General features: G+C 44.7%; 1 protein-coding gene across 6 annotated transcripts in view; it reads right to left on the bottom strand.

Annotated features, from left to right (window-relative positions):
• The window catches only part of DNM3 (dynamin 3), a 535,131-nt gene that overhangs the window by 3,967 nt on the left and 516,758 nt on the right, over positions 1–14,406 (bottom strand). For 4 of the 6 annotated variants that reach the window (XM_032317383.1, XM_032317384.1, XM_032317385.1 and 1 more), the window contains one exon: positions 815–5,703. The exons of the other annotated variants lie outside the window; for them this stretch is intronic. In XM_032317383.1, coding sequence (XP_032173274.1) covers positions 5,634–5,703 — 70 coding nt within the window. In that variant the 3' untranslated portion in view covers positions 815–5,633. Of the gene's footprint in view, positions 1–814; positions 5,704–14,406 lie in introns of those variants that run through there. 6 annotated transcript variants of the gene reach the window in all.

The following is a 14,406-nucleotide window of genomic DNA, read 5'->3' as shown; positions in this document are numbered from 1 at the left end:
TGGTAAGGGACCTGTCATCAAAACTCTGTAATAGAGTCTTTCTCTGTGTTCTGGAAACTGAGGACAAGGATGTGTATAGCTACTGTGTAGCACTCTACTCTTCCATTTTCTTACTATTAGGGAAATAAAGGGGTAACTTCTCCCTTTGATGCCTAATGAGTGTATGAAGGCCAACAGTTGAGTCAAGAGCTCGACTGCTTTCTGTAAGAAATGCCTTCTGTGGACCTGACATGGGGGCAGAGTGTCCTTACTCCCTCTGCTTCCCAGGGTTTTTCATGAACACTTCCTCTTTCTTCGGTGGCAAAACAAGACGGGGCCTCTTGTCAGTTGTCACACTGTACCCTCCAACTGGCTAAGGCTTGTGCCCTTTTGAAACCTAGTCCAACACGGAGTTTGAATCAGAAATGAAATCTCTCCTCTCTCCTGTCTTTGATTTGTCCAATTTGTTCCCTTTAAAAATCTTATCCTCGGGTGCCTGGGTGGCTCAGTGCGTTAACGCCTCTGCCTTCGGCTCGGGTTGTGATTCCAGGGTCCTGGGATCGAGCCCCACATCCAGCTCTCTCCTCAGCAGGGAGCCTGTTTCTTCCTCTCTCTCTGCCCGCCTCTCTGCCTGTGATCTCTGTCGAATGAATAAATAAAATCTTAAAAAAAAAAAATCTTGTTCTCCCTCAAATTAATGACAGTAATGCCAAATGCTATTATTCCCCGTTTTGGTAATTCTGGGCCAATTTTATAAGTATTCAGAAGTCTCAGATCTTACTGATATGCGCAGGTATGACCCAAATATATTATACAAGAACGAAAAAGTGGGGGAGTCCTTCAAATGTTACCATTTATTTCAGGTTCAGAAATACAGCTTCACATTTTCACAATAGGTACATGTGACCTTCAAGAATGGTACAGGCTTAAGGAACTTTCTTCAAAAATTCCATTCACAGAGTCCATCCATATATCAGCATTAAGAAATCCTGAAAGTGCCAAGAAGACAGTGGAGAATATTCTGGCTCAAATTAATTAAAGAATCAACAGAGAAGGTAAGACTTTGCTTCTACACATGGCTTCTTCATAAAAAAGCAAAAGGGGAATTTGATTCAGAAAAGTGAGAAAAAAGAAACATAGATGAGCAAAGCAACACGGAGGCTGTGCACGGGAAATTAAACACAAGTCACGGTGAAATTTCTAGTTGAGAGGAATCTTTTTTTTTTTTTTTTAAATCAAACTGGCAGCAGACAGTGCAAGAGGTCAACAGAGTAAATTTTTTGTCATATTTTTTGAAAACATTACACAATGAGCAAAGTTTAAGGAATTCAGAGGGTAAAAAATTAAGAAGAAATGAATGCCTTGAGCTGAGCCATGTGTGAAACCCCAGACCAGAGAGGTGAGAAGTCTCACCGGTATACCAGTATGAACAGATCTTAAGACAAACAGGAGACTCTTCCTTGAGTTTCCTCTCTCGCTCTCAAACATACACACATTCTTACACATAAAATACACAACTAGCAATGCATATGCTACACATGCTTCAAAATACTCTGAAGGTTTCACAATACAGAGCACCACATGATTTTAAGCATACCAACTGGACGGGAGGACTTAAGATTATCTAGGAGACACATCGAAACTTCTAAGAAAGAAGTGAGTGATCTAGTGAACTAATCACGTATTTTTCTACAGTTGTCTAGCATTCTTCATGTTAAACTCTGAGCTCACAGCTAGCAGTCCTCTTGGTGAAGCGGATATAAAACTCAACCTGAGTCTTACATCTTCTCTCCTTCGACTGGATTCCACAGTACAGAGACCTCCTATTTAGGTCGGATTCTCAATGTTAAGGACATAACTGTCAATTTCAAATACTTATCTTGTTTGCCAAGTGAGAAATGTTTACCTGAAGGAGGGATGAATGACCTACCACTGAGGTATTAAGTGACAACTTCTCTGCATGTTTAGCAAATTTACTCAGAAGAGCCCGCTCTTTTTATTACATTTCAGTATCCCTCCACTTTATATTTTCACATTTACTGTGGAGGAAAAAAATGACTGTGTAGACCACTTTAAGCTTTTTAAGATTCAGCTCAGCAGTCCAGGAATCATTTATAATTCCAATCAGAGTTCTTAGAAATGGGTTTCCTGATCTTCTGCTATGTTTGTCAAAGGACATTTCTCCTTAGATAAGCAGTGCTGTGGACCTAGGTACAAATGTCTGTGGATGTTGTGGATGTTGTCATGGTAATTCTGGGCATTGTGCCTATCCTGGAAGAAATTTTGGAGACCTCACGTACGTTATCATGGTTCTATGAACCTCTGTTACGTATTATAGCAGACTCTCCAGAGTGAGCTCTTGAATTAACACAGTTTAAAAAATATATTCATACCCCCCCACACAAAGCACATGTATACATAAATATTTACACCCACACGTAGCATATATACACAATGCACGCACAATCACACATGCTTGTGGCATTTTAACAAGGGTTTTTAAACCTACCTATCCAAAGGGGCACCAAAAACACATGTACTTACAGAAATGCATTTCCCATGTATATACTGTATACACAGACACATGCGTTGCAAATATGTTTGTACACAGGAAACGTCAACATTTATCACATACTGGTATTAGGTCCCATTTCATATTTGAGAATTATGGCTACAGTCTATACTAAAAAATCATAAAATTAATCTATATGACTACATTTAAATTCTAAGTTTAGAAGGCTTACAGTTCTATCACAGGAACTGGTTTCATCACCATGTTTTGGAACAGAACGAGTTTGTTGCTGAACAAGTAGGCAATTGGCTAATAAACAGGCCCTACTGCTTTTCTGTGTTACAAAAGTCAGCTAAAAGCAACATTCAGAAGAGTAATCTTGGTAGATGACTTCTGGAAATGCAATATATCTGCTCTAAATTGATACTATTTCAAGAATCTGTCCACAGTTGAGTAAACAGTTATTCCAATTAGTCAATAAGCATGCAAGTGACAAGAAGTGACATACCTATCAAACAGGATACACAGTGAATTTTTCCAAATCCTAAAGATACCGTATGTTTTATTTAGCTAAACATCTGTCGTGTAGACGGCATCAGAGCGGTCGGTTAGGAGGAAGCTACTCAAAAGATGAGAGTTGGTACGGGAAACTCTTAGCTCCTGAAGCTACATTCCCACCTTAGGGCCTGGCGTGAACAACGCACTTTGCACACATCTTAGAGCTTCTGACTTCGTTCACCTGGACATCTCCTTTTAGCAGGATGCAAACCCTTTGCGAAATGGTGTTAAAACTAATCCTAGTACTGCGGCAAACAAAGTATTCTCCAACATGCTTCTGGAATTCCAGGGGAGCCTGGGTTCTGTTAGACATAACTGAGAAGAGGTAAGAGAACAAAAATGTGCCTACAAACAGAGACAAGCGGGACAGTGGAACTGCAGGCTTATAATCCAAGAGCAAAAGCCAGAGACGACAAATGCTATTGTTTACGACTACAGAAGATCAGTGGAAAGAAAGTTGGAAAAACATCTCCAATTTTCTTTGACATGGTTTGTGCTGATCTAAGAACACACCAGTGGTTATCCACAATATTTTCCTTTGACAGAAGGAAATTTTTGAAATACAGCAAAATGCAAAACCACGTTTAGCACAGAGCCAAACCCTGAAGTCTATAATCCTCTAGCTGCCTGTTTTAGAGAATTCAAAGGAAGAAGCAAAGGGATTCCGAAAGAGGGAGCTTTATGAAAAGATCTCGCAGGTCATCTTGTTTTACTGTGGACATTTACGTAACACGCTTCCGTTTTGCTGCAGCACCGTTTTTAAAAACACATTACGTACTTAGCACATCTGTTCCATTCACAAAGAGTTAAGAATTTTTTCAAATGAGGGGGAGAAAAAAGATAAGAGAAGATTCAGGCTGGTGACTTGGGGTGGTGGTCTTTACAGAATCACTTGTAAATTAAAAGTTGAAAAGTTCTTTTTGTAAATCTCGTAGTCTCTGATGGCTGCCTATTACAAGTGGGGTAGCTGTAGCCCCTTAGAATAACTTCGAAACAATGCCATTCCGCTTGGCAAGTTCTCTTTTTAATAACGGCTGAAGGTTTTTCCTTCATGCTTTATGGGTGTCTGCTTTGGGCATAAAGTACACAGGAAATTAAAGCTGAGTGAACATACAAATCACGTTTGCTGCTTTCAAAGGGAGACATTTCAGTTGGTGAAACCTGATTTACTTCTGTGGAATATGAAATAGTGTCCTGGGATGCCGCCGTTCAGTGAGGACTTGCTGTCTGGGAACAGTCAGCAGACAGCACTCCACTCGGCTTCTGGCTGTTTCCTACATGCTGATCACCTGGTCCTACTTCTCTACAGCTCAGCCTCGGGACTGAACTATTAACCCCCAGGCTAACCCGATTTTGTAAATTTTTGCAGTGTTAGCATTTGTGAGGTTGCTTTAGATCTCAGCGTCTTAGTTCCATCTTTTGGAACGACCTGTGCAGAGACTCTGAGGTACAGCTGTAGAGCGTGAGCTCCTGCACCTGAAGCACGGCGTCCCTCATGAAACGACTTTTAGTTTCATTCCAGAGCCCCCTTTAAAAACGGCCATCCCAGAGCAAGGCTCAAGGAAGCCTAGAATGGATGGAAAGTTCGTTAAACCGGCTTTAAAGGTAGGATGAACTCTTACACGAGGGAATTACAAATAGCTGGGAAAGAGAAAAACTTGCTCCAGCCACATAAATAAGTCCACTACAGTTTGTGTCACAGTGGAGATAGCCACGTCTACATCTCCATCGGCGTGGGATGTTAAATATTTCCCATGTCAGCCTTCACCGTAACCTACGGGGAGGTGAATATATGTGTGAATAAAGAAATTAGGTATTTCCAGACACTTTAGAGATGTGACATTTTGCTTCTTCCTTGAACTCTGAACCTAACTAGCCAAATCTTCTGACCGACTACCAGAAAATTAAGCTTTGATTCGCTGTTGAATATGCTTCGAGCATGAAGCAAAACACATCAGGATGAGGAGAAGCTCTCTAGAGCAAGCAATGCGTTAACTTTTCCTCTGCAAACTACCTGTGCTTCTGGAAAAGTCTATTCTTAAGGAATCCTAATTTAAAAAAAAAAATCACTTCCTAGCAGTCCTATGAAATAAAGAGAAAGGAAAGAGGATTTAAATAGGTCATTAGAGTAGGAGGGAACATTCATGATAGACAACATAATTTCTATCAGCCAAAACAGAATGTGGGAAAGTAAATACACGTATGGCTTAGGTCTAAGCCCACCGTCTCAAAGCTCTCAAGAATTACACTTAATGGGCTACCTGGTGGGTAACCTAGGAACTTGTCCAAAGCAAATTTCAAATATATGCCAGGGTAGGCAAACGGTCTTTCAAAATATAGGGCTGTTAGACAGACCTACCCTTGGTCAGTACAACATCTAAAGCCTCGAAGGGTCAGCAGTTTTCCAGAGTCAAACTCCGAAGGTCTGAGACACCGTGAGCGGCGACGAGGAGTGATGAATGCGTTAGTTAAACGGGCTACTTGCCTACTGATGTCCGCGCATGCGACTACTCATGATTTACTGATCAAGTGTGTTGCCTTCACATAATTCATTAGTAATTAATTGCCAGGCCAGACACTTCGTTTAGTCTAACAGGGAGGATTCTAGTGGACGGATTATAGTGGGACGAGTTGGTGATGGGGGTGGTCTCCGGCTAGAAAGAGAGAAAGAGAAAGGTAAAGAAACAAGTCGAATATCCAGCAGAAGGTCGCCCCAGAGACCCGGAGCGCCAGCACACACATGCCCATGCAGGGACAGGCCAGCAGTGGTGGTTGCCCTCGGCCCTGGTTCTGACACCGCCACCTGTCAGCTAGCGTTCGGAGACAAAAATGAAGGATTTTGTCAAATGCAAATCTTTCTCAAAATAGAAGCTGACCCTCCCAATACTAAAACAAACAAAAACCCCAAATCATTTGAAAGCCCATCTGAAGGTGGGCCCTGCCTTTCTCAGCCAACAGAGATGGGTACGGGGGAGCCGGGTCACGCGCCGGCCGCTCCAGGCACGTGCGAGGGATGGTAGGCCTCAGAGAATGATGCTCGTTGAGTTTTTAGTTCCCTTCATATAATATCCTTCCTCTTTTCTTCTTACTGTTACAGTGTTATCACTTCTCATTGCCTTCAGCAGTAGCTTCCTCCAGTTTGTTCTGTATTTTACTTCTAATTTGCAGGGCCCTGGAAGCCGGAGAATCCGGGTTTGGGAGTTCTCCGCGGGAAGTGAAACAAGGCTCCAGAGGAGTATTGCTTGCTTTCTGGTTGGTCACATTTCCGAGAGCCGAGGGGGCCGAATCCACAAACTCTGGTGTGAACTAGACGTGACATCACCGAGCAATGCTCTTTTTGTCCTGAACCCCTCCATTTACTTCCCAGTGTGTTAGGAACTTTGTGTGTGTGTATCTGCTTTCATAGGTAGTTCCTTGGGGAGTAATTTTTATAACCAACCAAATTCAACAAGTTGTACAAATCATAACAACCTTTCTTTTTGAAAAAACTCTCCCAGTGACTGTTTCAGAACAATCCCTTTTGGAAGTATAATCATGTTGGGGAATTTTTTTCTGTACCGTAAACACTAACATGATTAAATCAAATGTCCCTTCTCAGGTATGAAGAAATGAAGATAGAAAAATTAAAGAAAACAATTACAATATGTTAAAAAATATCACAAAGCCACAAAAACTAGACAGTCAAGGAAAAATCAATGAGAAAGAGACCTTGTTGATTAATAGTACAAGTATGGGCCACTTAGGTACAAACTCATAGATATTAGAGTTTCTTTTGGCCCCGCACCTGAAAGATATCCAAGAGGCTTTAGAGGAAAGGTTTCCTGGGGGTGGGGGTTAAATTCCAATTTAACCTCTTCTGCTACACTCGGTACTAGATGGGCACTTTAAGAAAGTCTAAGTGACTAAGTGACTTTAAGTGACTAGACATACTTTAGCGGCAGAGTAACCAAACTAAGCTATCAATACCGGTTATTAAATTTGAAAAGACAAATAAGTCCTCTTTTTGGAGCAAGTCTGCTGGCTGCTGTGACTACCTGAACTGTTTTGGCTGTTCCCTACCGGGAAGGATCCTCCCGAGTTCATTTTACTTGTGACCGTGCAGCAGCCCTGTCCTTCCGCTAGCTCCGGCTCATCTTCATTTAACGTGGCCACATTTATTTAGCTTATGTCCTGAGTCTTGTACCTGCATCATCTTCTTCTTTGTTGTGAAGTTTCTAGAAGCCGGAGGTCACACCCGCTGAACCTGTCTCCTACGTGCAGTTAGGTGCTCAGTGCTGTTTCATTCATCCGTGAGAAGTGCTCTCCCTCCTTTAAGACTCACGCCAGTGAAGTCTTCCCTTCCCCCATCTTGATGCGGCTGCTTCGGAAGCATCTCAGCATGTCTGTTACAAGCATCACGCTGAACCCTAGTTAGGGTTATAGGGTTATCTCCACTGATGAGGTATGGGCTGTGTCTTACTCATCGTCCTGTTCTTGCCGGGGGTGCTTATCGTTCGGCCTTGGAACAACCGAACACGGACAACTGAATAAAGTTACTCCTAGAAGCAGAAGCAACTGCTAAGCGCTTGTGGTACTCACTGATCTTGACATTACGTTCTAACTATTATGGCATCTTTAAAATATGCCCAGTTTCAGGTTAAAGTAACCCATACATGTACTCAGTCATTAAAAATCCTGAAAGATACCACCCCTTTTGGAAAAAATGAGCATCACTTCATTTTTAAGACAATAAAATGCTACTAGAAAGCACTTCAGGAAGAGCATTAAGTTGTTCGGTGTCATTTTCTTTTTTTTTTTTCTTTTTTTTTTTAAAGATTTTATTTATTTATTTGACAGAGAGAAATCACAAGTAGATGGAGAGGCAGGCAGAGAGAGAGAGGAGGAAGCAGGCTCCCCACTGAGCAGAGAGCCCGATGCGGGACTTGATCCCAGGACCCTGAGGTCATGACCTGAGCCGAAGGCAGCGGCTTAACCCACTGAGCCACCCAGGCGCCCTCGGTGTCATTTTCTTAACAAGCGGTGTTGTTTGCCAGCCTCGACACCAGAAGCACATTTAGTTTCCTGTTGGCGTTCATTTCATTGGTCTAGTTCCTGACCATTCGAAGAGTTTCCAAAGACATTCACCTCATAAGACAGTTTGTTTTGGGCAAAGCAAAGTTATTTGTTTGGTACCAAATTTTCCTCAGTTGCTTCGTTTAGGGATGGGCTGCACGAAGGAACCCGTTCCGGTGAAACGGAGCGTCTCGCATCACTCAGTGTTTCCTGAAACCCAGTGTGGCGCGGGGCAGTGCGCGGGGCAGTGCACGGCGACGGTGGCAGAGCCGCGTTTCTGCTTCCAAAGCGAAGGGGGAGCCGGTGCACGCGTCGCTGCAGGGACGGGGCTCTCATCGTGTTCTGGACAATGACAATTTTTGCGAGAATCCAAAGCTCACCCGGGTGGGTGGCGTTGAAGGCGAGAAATGGACTTTCCTGATAAGAGCGGGGAGCGCCTTACTTGCCTCCGTCTTTCAATCCTCTTTGAAGAACGGAAGAACTAAAATTTCATCTGTTCTAGAACGCTTTGGGTGAGCTGGTTCTGAGTATTCATGGTGTGAGGCCAATCTTAGGGGTTGAGAATATATTTAAATGTATATATATAGATAGATAGATAGATAGAGAGAGAGAGAGAAAACACACAGAGAATTCTGTAGGGCCAGTGGCTTGTGGGGTGCGCCAGCCGGGCGGGAGGTGGTGGGAACGACCATCGCTCTAGTCCCTGGCTGCCAGGCAGCACAACCCTGTTGAAAGGGCTTGCTCTTTCCACCTCTCTCTGCCCTTATTCCTTGTCAGGGTGGGAGGCGGGACTTATGAGCCTGGTAAACGTGTGAGCCACACTGGGTCTGTGTAGCGCAGTCTCCCTACTTTTCCCTGTTGACACCGAAATTTCCTGACTCCCGGTCCAGGACTCTTTCTGTTGGACAGTTACAGTAGCGTGTTCGAGGCAGCGGTTCTCAAATTGGATTGTGCAACAGAATTCCCTGCCGGGCTTGTTAAAACTCAGATTGCTGGGCACCACACGGAGTTTCTAATACGGTGAGACACTTCTAGCAAGTTCCCAGACACTGCTGATGCTGCGGGTCCTGGGACCAAGCTTTGAAAACCATTGTTCTAAGGCATAATAAGTGATTCTCATCTTGCTTTATTAGCAGCTCCATTCACTTGCCAGATACAGTACAAGCAGGAAGAGGAAGTACTGGAAAAAAAGTCTCAAGAAGAAGGAAGAAACGGTTGTAGAAGTACTTTGATACGTTTGGGAATTAGACTTAAGCATGGGTCAGATCAGTTTTAGGTTTATTTCGTAAAGACCAAGATACTGTAATATTCTTGTTAATCATCACCAGAAAAATAACTACTTGCTTAGGGAAGCTTGTACTTGCTTCTGAAAATGGCAGTCAAGTGTAGAAAGGAAGCATCTATACACACGATTCCAAATTCTCATCTCTGGAGAGGGTATGACTGAAGTCCAATCTAATTAGCTAGGTAAACCCCTCCCTCCCACATCCACAAAAAAGAAAAGAAAATCCTCCAAAAAGATAGAATAATTCTAGAGGAATGATATCTGCCTACCAGGGTAGCACTTGCACAAAAAAGGATATTCAATAGGCTTCTCTTGAACTGCAAGTTCTACTTATTAAATATGATCCAGGCTTTAAAATACATCTGTCTCAAAAATTCAATTTATGCATAATTATATGTTGCATGTAATTACATGTAGGATGATGGGAGAGTCCTGCATGCCAGGTTTCTAGAGGCCACAAGGGTCTGATAGTAACTGGCCCAACTTGTTCATCTTATTGATGAAACCGGTAAAAATAAAATTTTTCTCTTAAAGAAGGGTTTTGTGTACCGAAGCACAGGAAGTAAGGTTACAGCTGGCGAATTTCTTAGAAAAACAGAAAATAGAACTAAAACAAAAACTGCTTCTGAGTTTTCTCAAATCACGCAGAGCATCTGCGCCGTGGGCTGTGCTGGTCTTGTTTTTAAAGCAGCCCAGGCCAAGAGGGGCGCCGGCGGCATCGCTGAGCTGGGCTGGGGGGCTGCCCAGCGTACGTCCCTCTCGGGAACTGTAATACCTTGTTTCTCCCCATCCTCTTGAATTACTTAGTCCTCCTCTCCGTTTTCAAAGTTTAAGGCATGTAGGTGTAGTTTATCATCGGAGTGACATAAACTTCCTGTGAACCCAGATTATTCCTCCTCCTGCTTGTAATCTGCCATGGCACCTGCAGGGGGCACTGTGCCCCCCCCCCCCCCCCCCCCCCCCCGGGGCTCCGTGTGTAAGAAGGCGGACGCCCAAGCACAGGTCAGGGGCACACCTCCGGGTGAAAGGGAAGGGCCGCTGACGGACACCGGGCCTGTCCGTCGCAGGTGCCCGCACTGGCAGCCGTGCGGACCCAGCCTTCTGAATACAGTCGAGCTTGTGCCCGGCTGCTGCTTCTGAGCCTTTATTAATGAGACCGATTTTACTTATCTACAAGCTATGAGGCCAAGTTTTAAAAAACGCTACAGCGGTCAGGACATTGTCCACATGGAAGATAATAGTTCGTAATTTATTATTAAAACTACTATAGGCTGCCCTCCAGCATATTTTTGGCCTTTTCAGCTTTAGTAACAAAATGAGCCAATACTGTCCAAGAACAGTTTACAGTAGATGCTAGAAAGAACACAGAACTTGGAGTCCTTTAAGTGACTCTAGTCCATTCTCTAGTACGATTCGTGCTGGCTCTAGATACTAGAGCCAGCGTTTCTTTCCCCTGTGAAAATGAACCCGTGATTTTATAACGTATGTCACCGGGAAAGCATGAACCAGTTGATAGACTCTGAAGTCAGAACAGAAGGGGGGAAATGGTCCCCAACTGTTGTTCGATGAAACAAACATCTAATATCCTGTACGAATTAGTCCCTGAGCGGAATGGTAACATAATCCCCCTCGCCACATTTTCTTTACGTCATCTTAAATACCGGACTTGGATTTCACCCCGAGGGATGGGACAGATGTGCCCATTTCTGTGGCTGCAGCTACAAGGCAGCCTGAAGGAGGACTTGCCCACATTAACTCTGCTCAGTTGGTGATTTGTAAAAAAGAATTTTACAGTAGCATTCAGCCACGCAAGCTTCTCAGTAGACCAGAACGAGAAAGTGTCTGTGTTTAGATGGTTTCTCCAAATACACTAAATATTGGGCTAATTCCAAAATAAATTTTGATTAAGCACTGCACATCAACTCATTTTGTATTATTTCATTCCCTCAATAAGCCCCGTTCACGTGCTACGCACGGGATTAAGAGTCCGAGGTACAGAGACCAGATCCCTGCCCAGGAGTTTCTGCTGGCGATGGGGAAAGGACCAGTAAACCGTGCCGACCGCGCGGAAGATGGTGTAAGGGACGGTGTCTCAGCTTCGGGGGCCCCTGGAGGCTTAGCCTGGGTCGGGGGAAGGGTTAGGAGGACTTGGGGGGTTACAAGGACTGCCAGAATATAAGAGAAGTTGAGGGGACTGGCAGTCCAGAAACAGGAACTAGTACGTGTGAAGGAAAGCAAGCTAGAAAAAGTCCTGTCCCTTTGAGAAACGAGCCTCGTCTGGTTCTGTGTCGCACGTGTCACAGTGATCTGTTTTGCTCTGAGTCCTAATGCATAAACCGGGTAACTTACAGGCTTTGGAGTTAAGTTAAAATAGGATTCCTAAAAAGCACTGCTTTTGAGATTTTTAAAAAGGCCGTAGCCTCCGTACGACAGATCCCCACCAACAGATGCGCTGGCTGGAGGGGAAGTCGGAAGGACCGGCAAAGCAGCAGAGGGTGAAGAGAAATCCGAGGGGCGAAAACTGGAGAGCGAGAAAGGACGTGGCTTGAAGAGCGCTCTAGGTGCGCGTGGCCCCTGAGTGAATTTAGGCAGGGTCCCTTCCCGCGGCCCCCCCATTTCTCTCCCTTCCTCCCTCCCTGCTCTCTCTCCCTCTGTCTTCTGAGCAACCCCCAGAGAGAGCTCCAAGAACTTACATGATGCAGAGACCTAGTCCCGTTGGCGTTGCTGGGGCACAACTATTTCTAAGCCTCTTGGTCGTCTTCTGTCCTCTGCTGCCTGCCCCGCTCCTCATTCCCACCCCAGGCACCGGGGCAGGGGTCGGCCAGTGCCGCCATCTGCGGGAAGGAGAGCTCGGGAAGGAGGTGCTAAGAGCCAGACCCGGGAGAGGCAAACGTCTACTTCTGAGACGCACATTCTGTTGTCATCTCAAGTCAGTGAGGAGAGAAAGCAGCAAGGCTGGGGAGGAAGGAGGCAACACTTCGAATCTCTGTGGAGAACTGTAACACTCATTTCTGGTTTAGAGAGACAAAAGACTTTGTGCCCCCTCTGTTAGAGAGCAGGAACCTGGCAGGCAGGAGGATCTGACCGGGGGCCTCACCTCAGACAGGGCAAATAGGGAACTAGAAAAACTGATGGAGAAGTTAACTTTCTAATTCCTTTTATTTTAGTGACAGCGACAGAGCACGAGGAATTGGAAGACTCAGAGAAGAGTTATGTTGCACCGACGTTTCATATCACCTGACCGTGACACCTGGTCAGTTCAAAGGCCCATTTTTAAATGTCCCATGGGACACTTTTCTGGTCACTTCTGTCTGTCCAAGGGGCGGAAGTGGAGACAAAGAGCTAGCGGTTACCAATTACAACCCCAGGGATTAAAAAAGAAAAAATCCAGCAGGAGGAGCTCTAACCTGCCTTAGAGCTCAAATTTTTAAAATCACAACCGTTGAACTCAGAGGCAAACAGAGCAGTGGTTGTGCCTCGCAAGCGGCTGTGGCTGTGACCAAACACGTGACCGCGTCCCAGTAAAGGCTCCGCGCGCAGCCGGGGATGAGCTGCCGGGGCCGAAGGGCCAGCGAAGGGCCAGCATGTCCCCCTGCACGAGCCTCCTCGTCCTCACACAGCTAAGCTGGGACTGGCTCTGCGGTGCCTGCTCGCACCAAAGAGGGAGCAAAAGGCCGATTTCTAGGCAAGTCTAGAAGTAAGTCTTTTCCTCTCAAAGGGTCCTACTGTTTCTACACGAGACTTCGACACTGCATTTAAAAATGGAATTTTTATCCGTGGTGGACGGCACTGCAAACGCTCCCCAGTGTTCCATCGCCCTCACTCGGTGGCTTGATGGGCTTCTAAAATGAGGGAAATGCTGCATTCGTAAAAATTGGTGCTAAAAGGGCAAGGAATCGTATGTCCCCTGGGCCATGTAAAGAGTCTGCAGAAGGAATTACAGCTTTCTAACACACACACGTGCACACACACACACACACACACACACACCCAACTGGAGCACAAAGAATTCACTCAGGAAAACTGAGAAGTAGATGGATCCAACAGTTATGGGATTTGGGGGGTGAGCCTTTCCATTCTGGACAGTGTTGTGGGAGAGGGCATACGAGATGGTCAGAATTACTTAACCTGAAGGAAACTTTCAACCAATCCCCTTTAATCTTTTGCCAATGAGAAGTCAAACTTTTTGTTTTACACCTTAATGGTATGCCCACATTTTAAATTTTTATACAAGCTTCTACAGAAACTTTAACTAGACCAATTCAGACCAAAAGTCACTAAATAAAGCTAGTCTAGACGGAAAAATCTATGAAAACCATATGTCTTTTAGGCATCTGTCTTACAAAAACTGCCATCGTCCTGGAGAAATAGTTCACAAACTACGCTTTTAGGAAAACTGCTGTAATGACCATGGGGACTGTGCTTGAGAAGACAGCTTGCTTGGGGAAAGTCAAGCCAAAATGTTTACCAGTGAAAGGCTCACATTTCTACGTACGTCTGTCCGTAAACATCAATGAAGGGACAAATTTATATTTGCATCATTTATATTTCCATTATCTTAGAAGGGATCCACATGCCTACGGAATGCTAGACCAAGGGGTTTTAAAGCCATCCTGTTCTCACTCACAGAAGACTGTTCTGGATAATGTTGTACGTGGATGAGGCCAAAGAACCAGAACATTTTCTTCTGATTATTTCCCTGCTGGCCTGCCAGACACAGCAAGGAAGCCGGTATCCGACACAAGTAACTACGGGAAGACCCTCCTGGATGACTGGACGGAGGGCCCTGCTGGGAGACAAGGGCAATCAGGACTAGGGTCGAAAACGAGTGCAAGGCGAATGCAGCAGAGGCACGTTCTCAAACCTTGCTTTTCTGATTGAATCTTGCTCTCTGAACTGGAGACAGGGTCAGGGCTACCTTCATTATTCCGGCCACATATTTTTATATCCCAGAATGCACATTGAAGAAGTAGCATGAAATCCACAGGAAAAAGAATAGAAAAGCAAATGTTAATGATCA

Source organism: Mustela erminea, chromosome 17, assembly GCF_009829155.1.
Source record: "Mustela erminea isolate mMusErm1 chromosome 17, mMusErm1.Pri, whole genome shotgun sequence".
Lineage (NCBI taxonomy): Eukaryota > Metazoa > Chordata > Mammalia > Carnivora > Mustelidae > Mustela > Mustela erminea.
The sequence above is the reverse complement of the archived record's forward strand: the minus strand, read 5'-3'. Positions and strand labels throughout refer to the sequence as shown.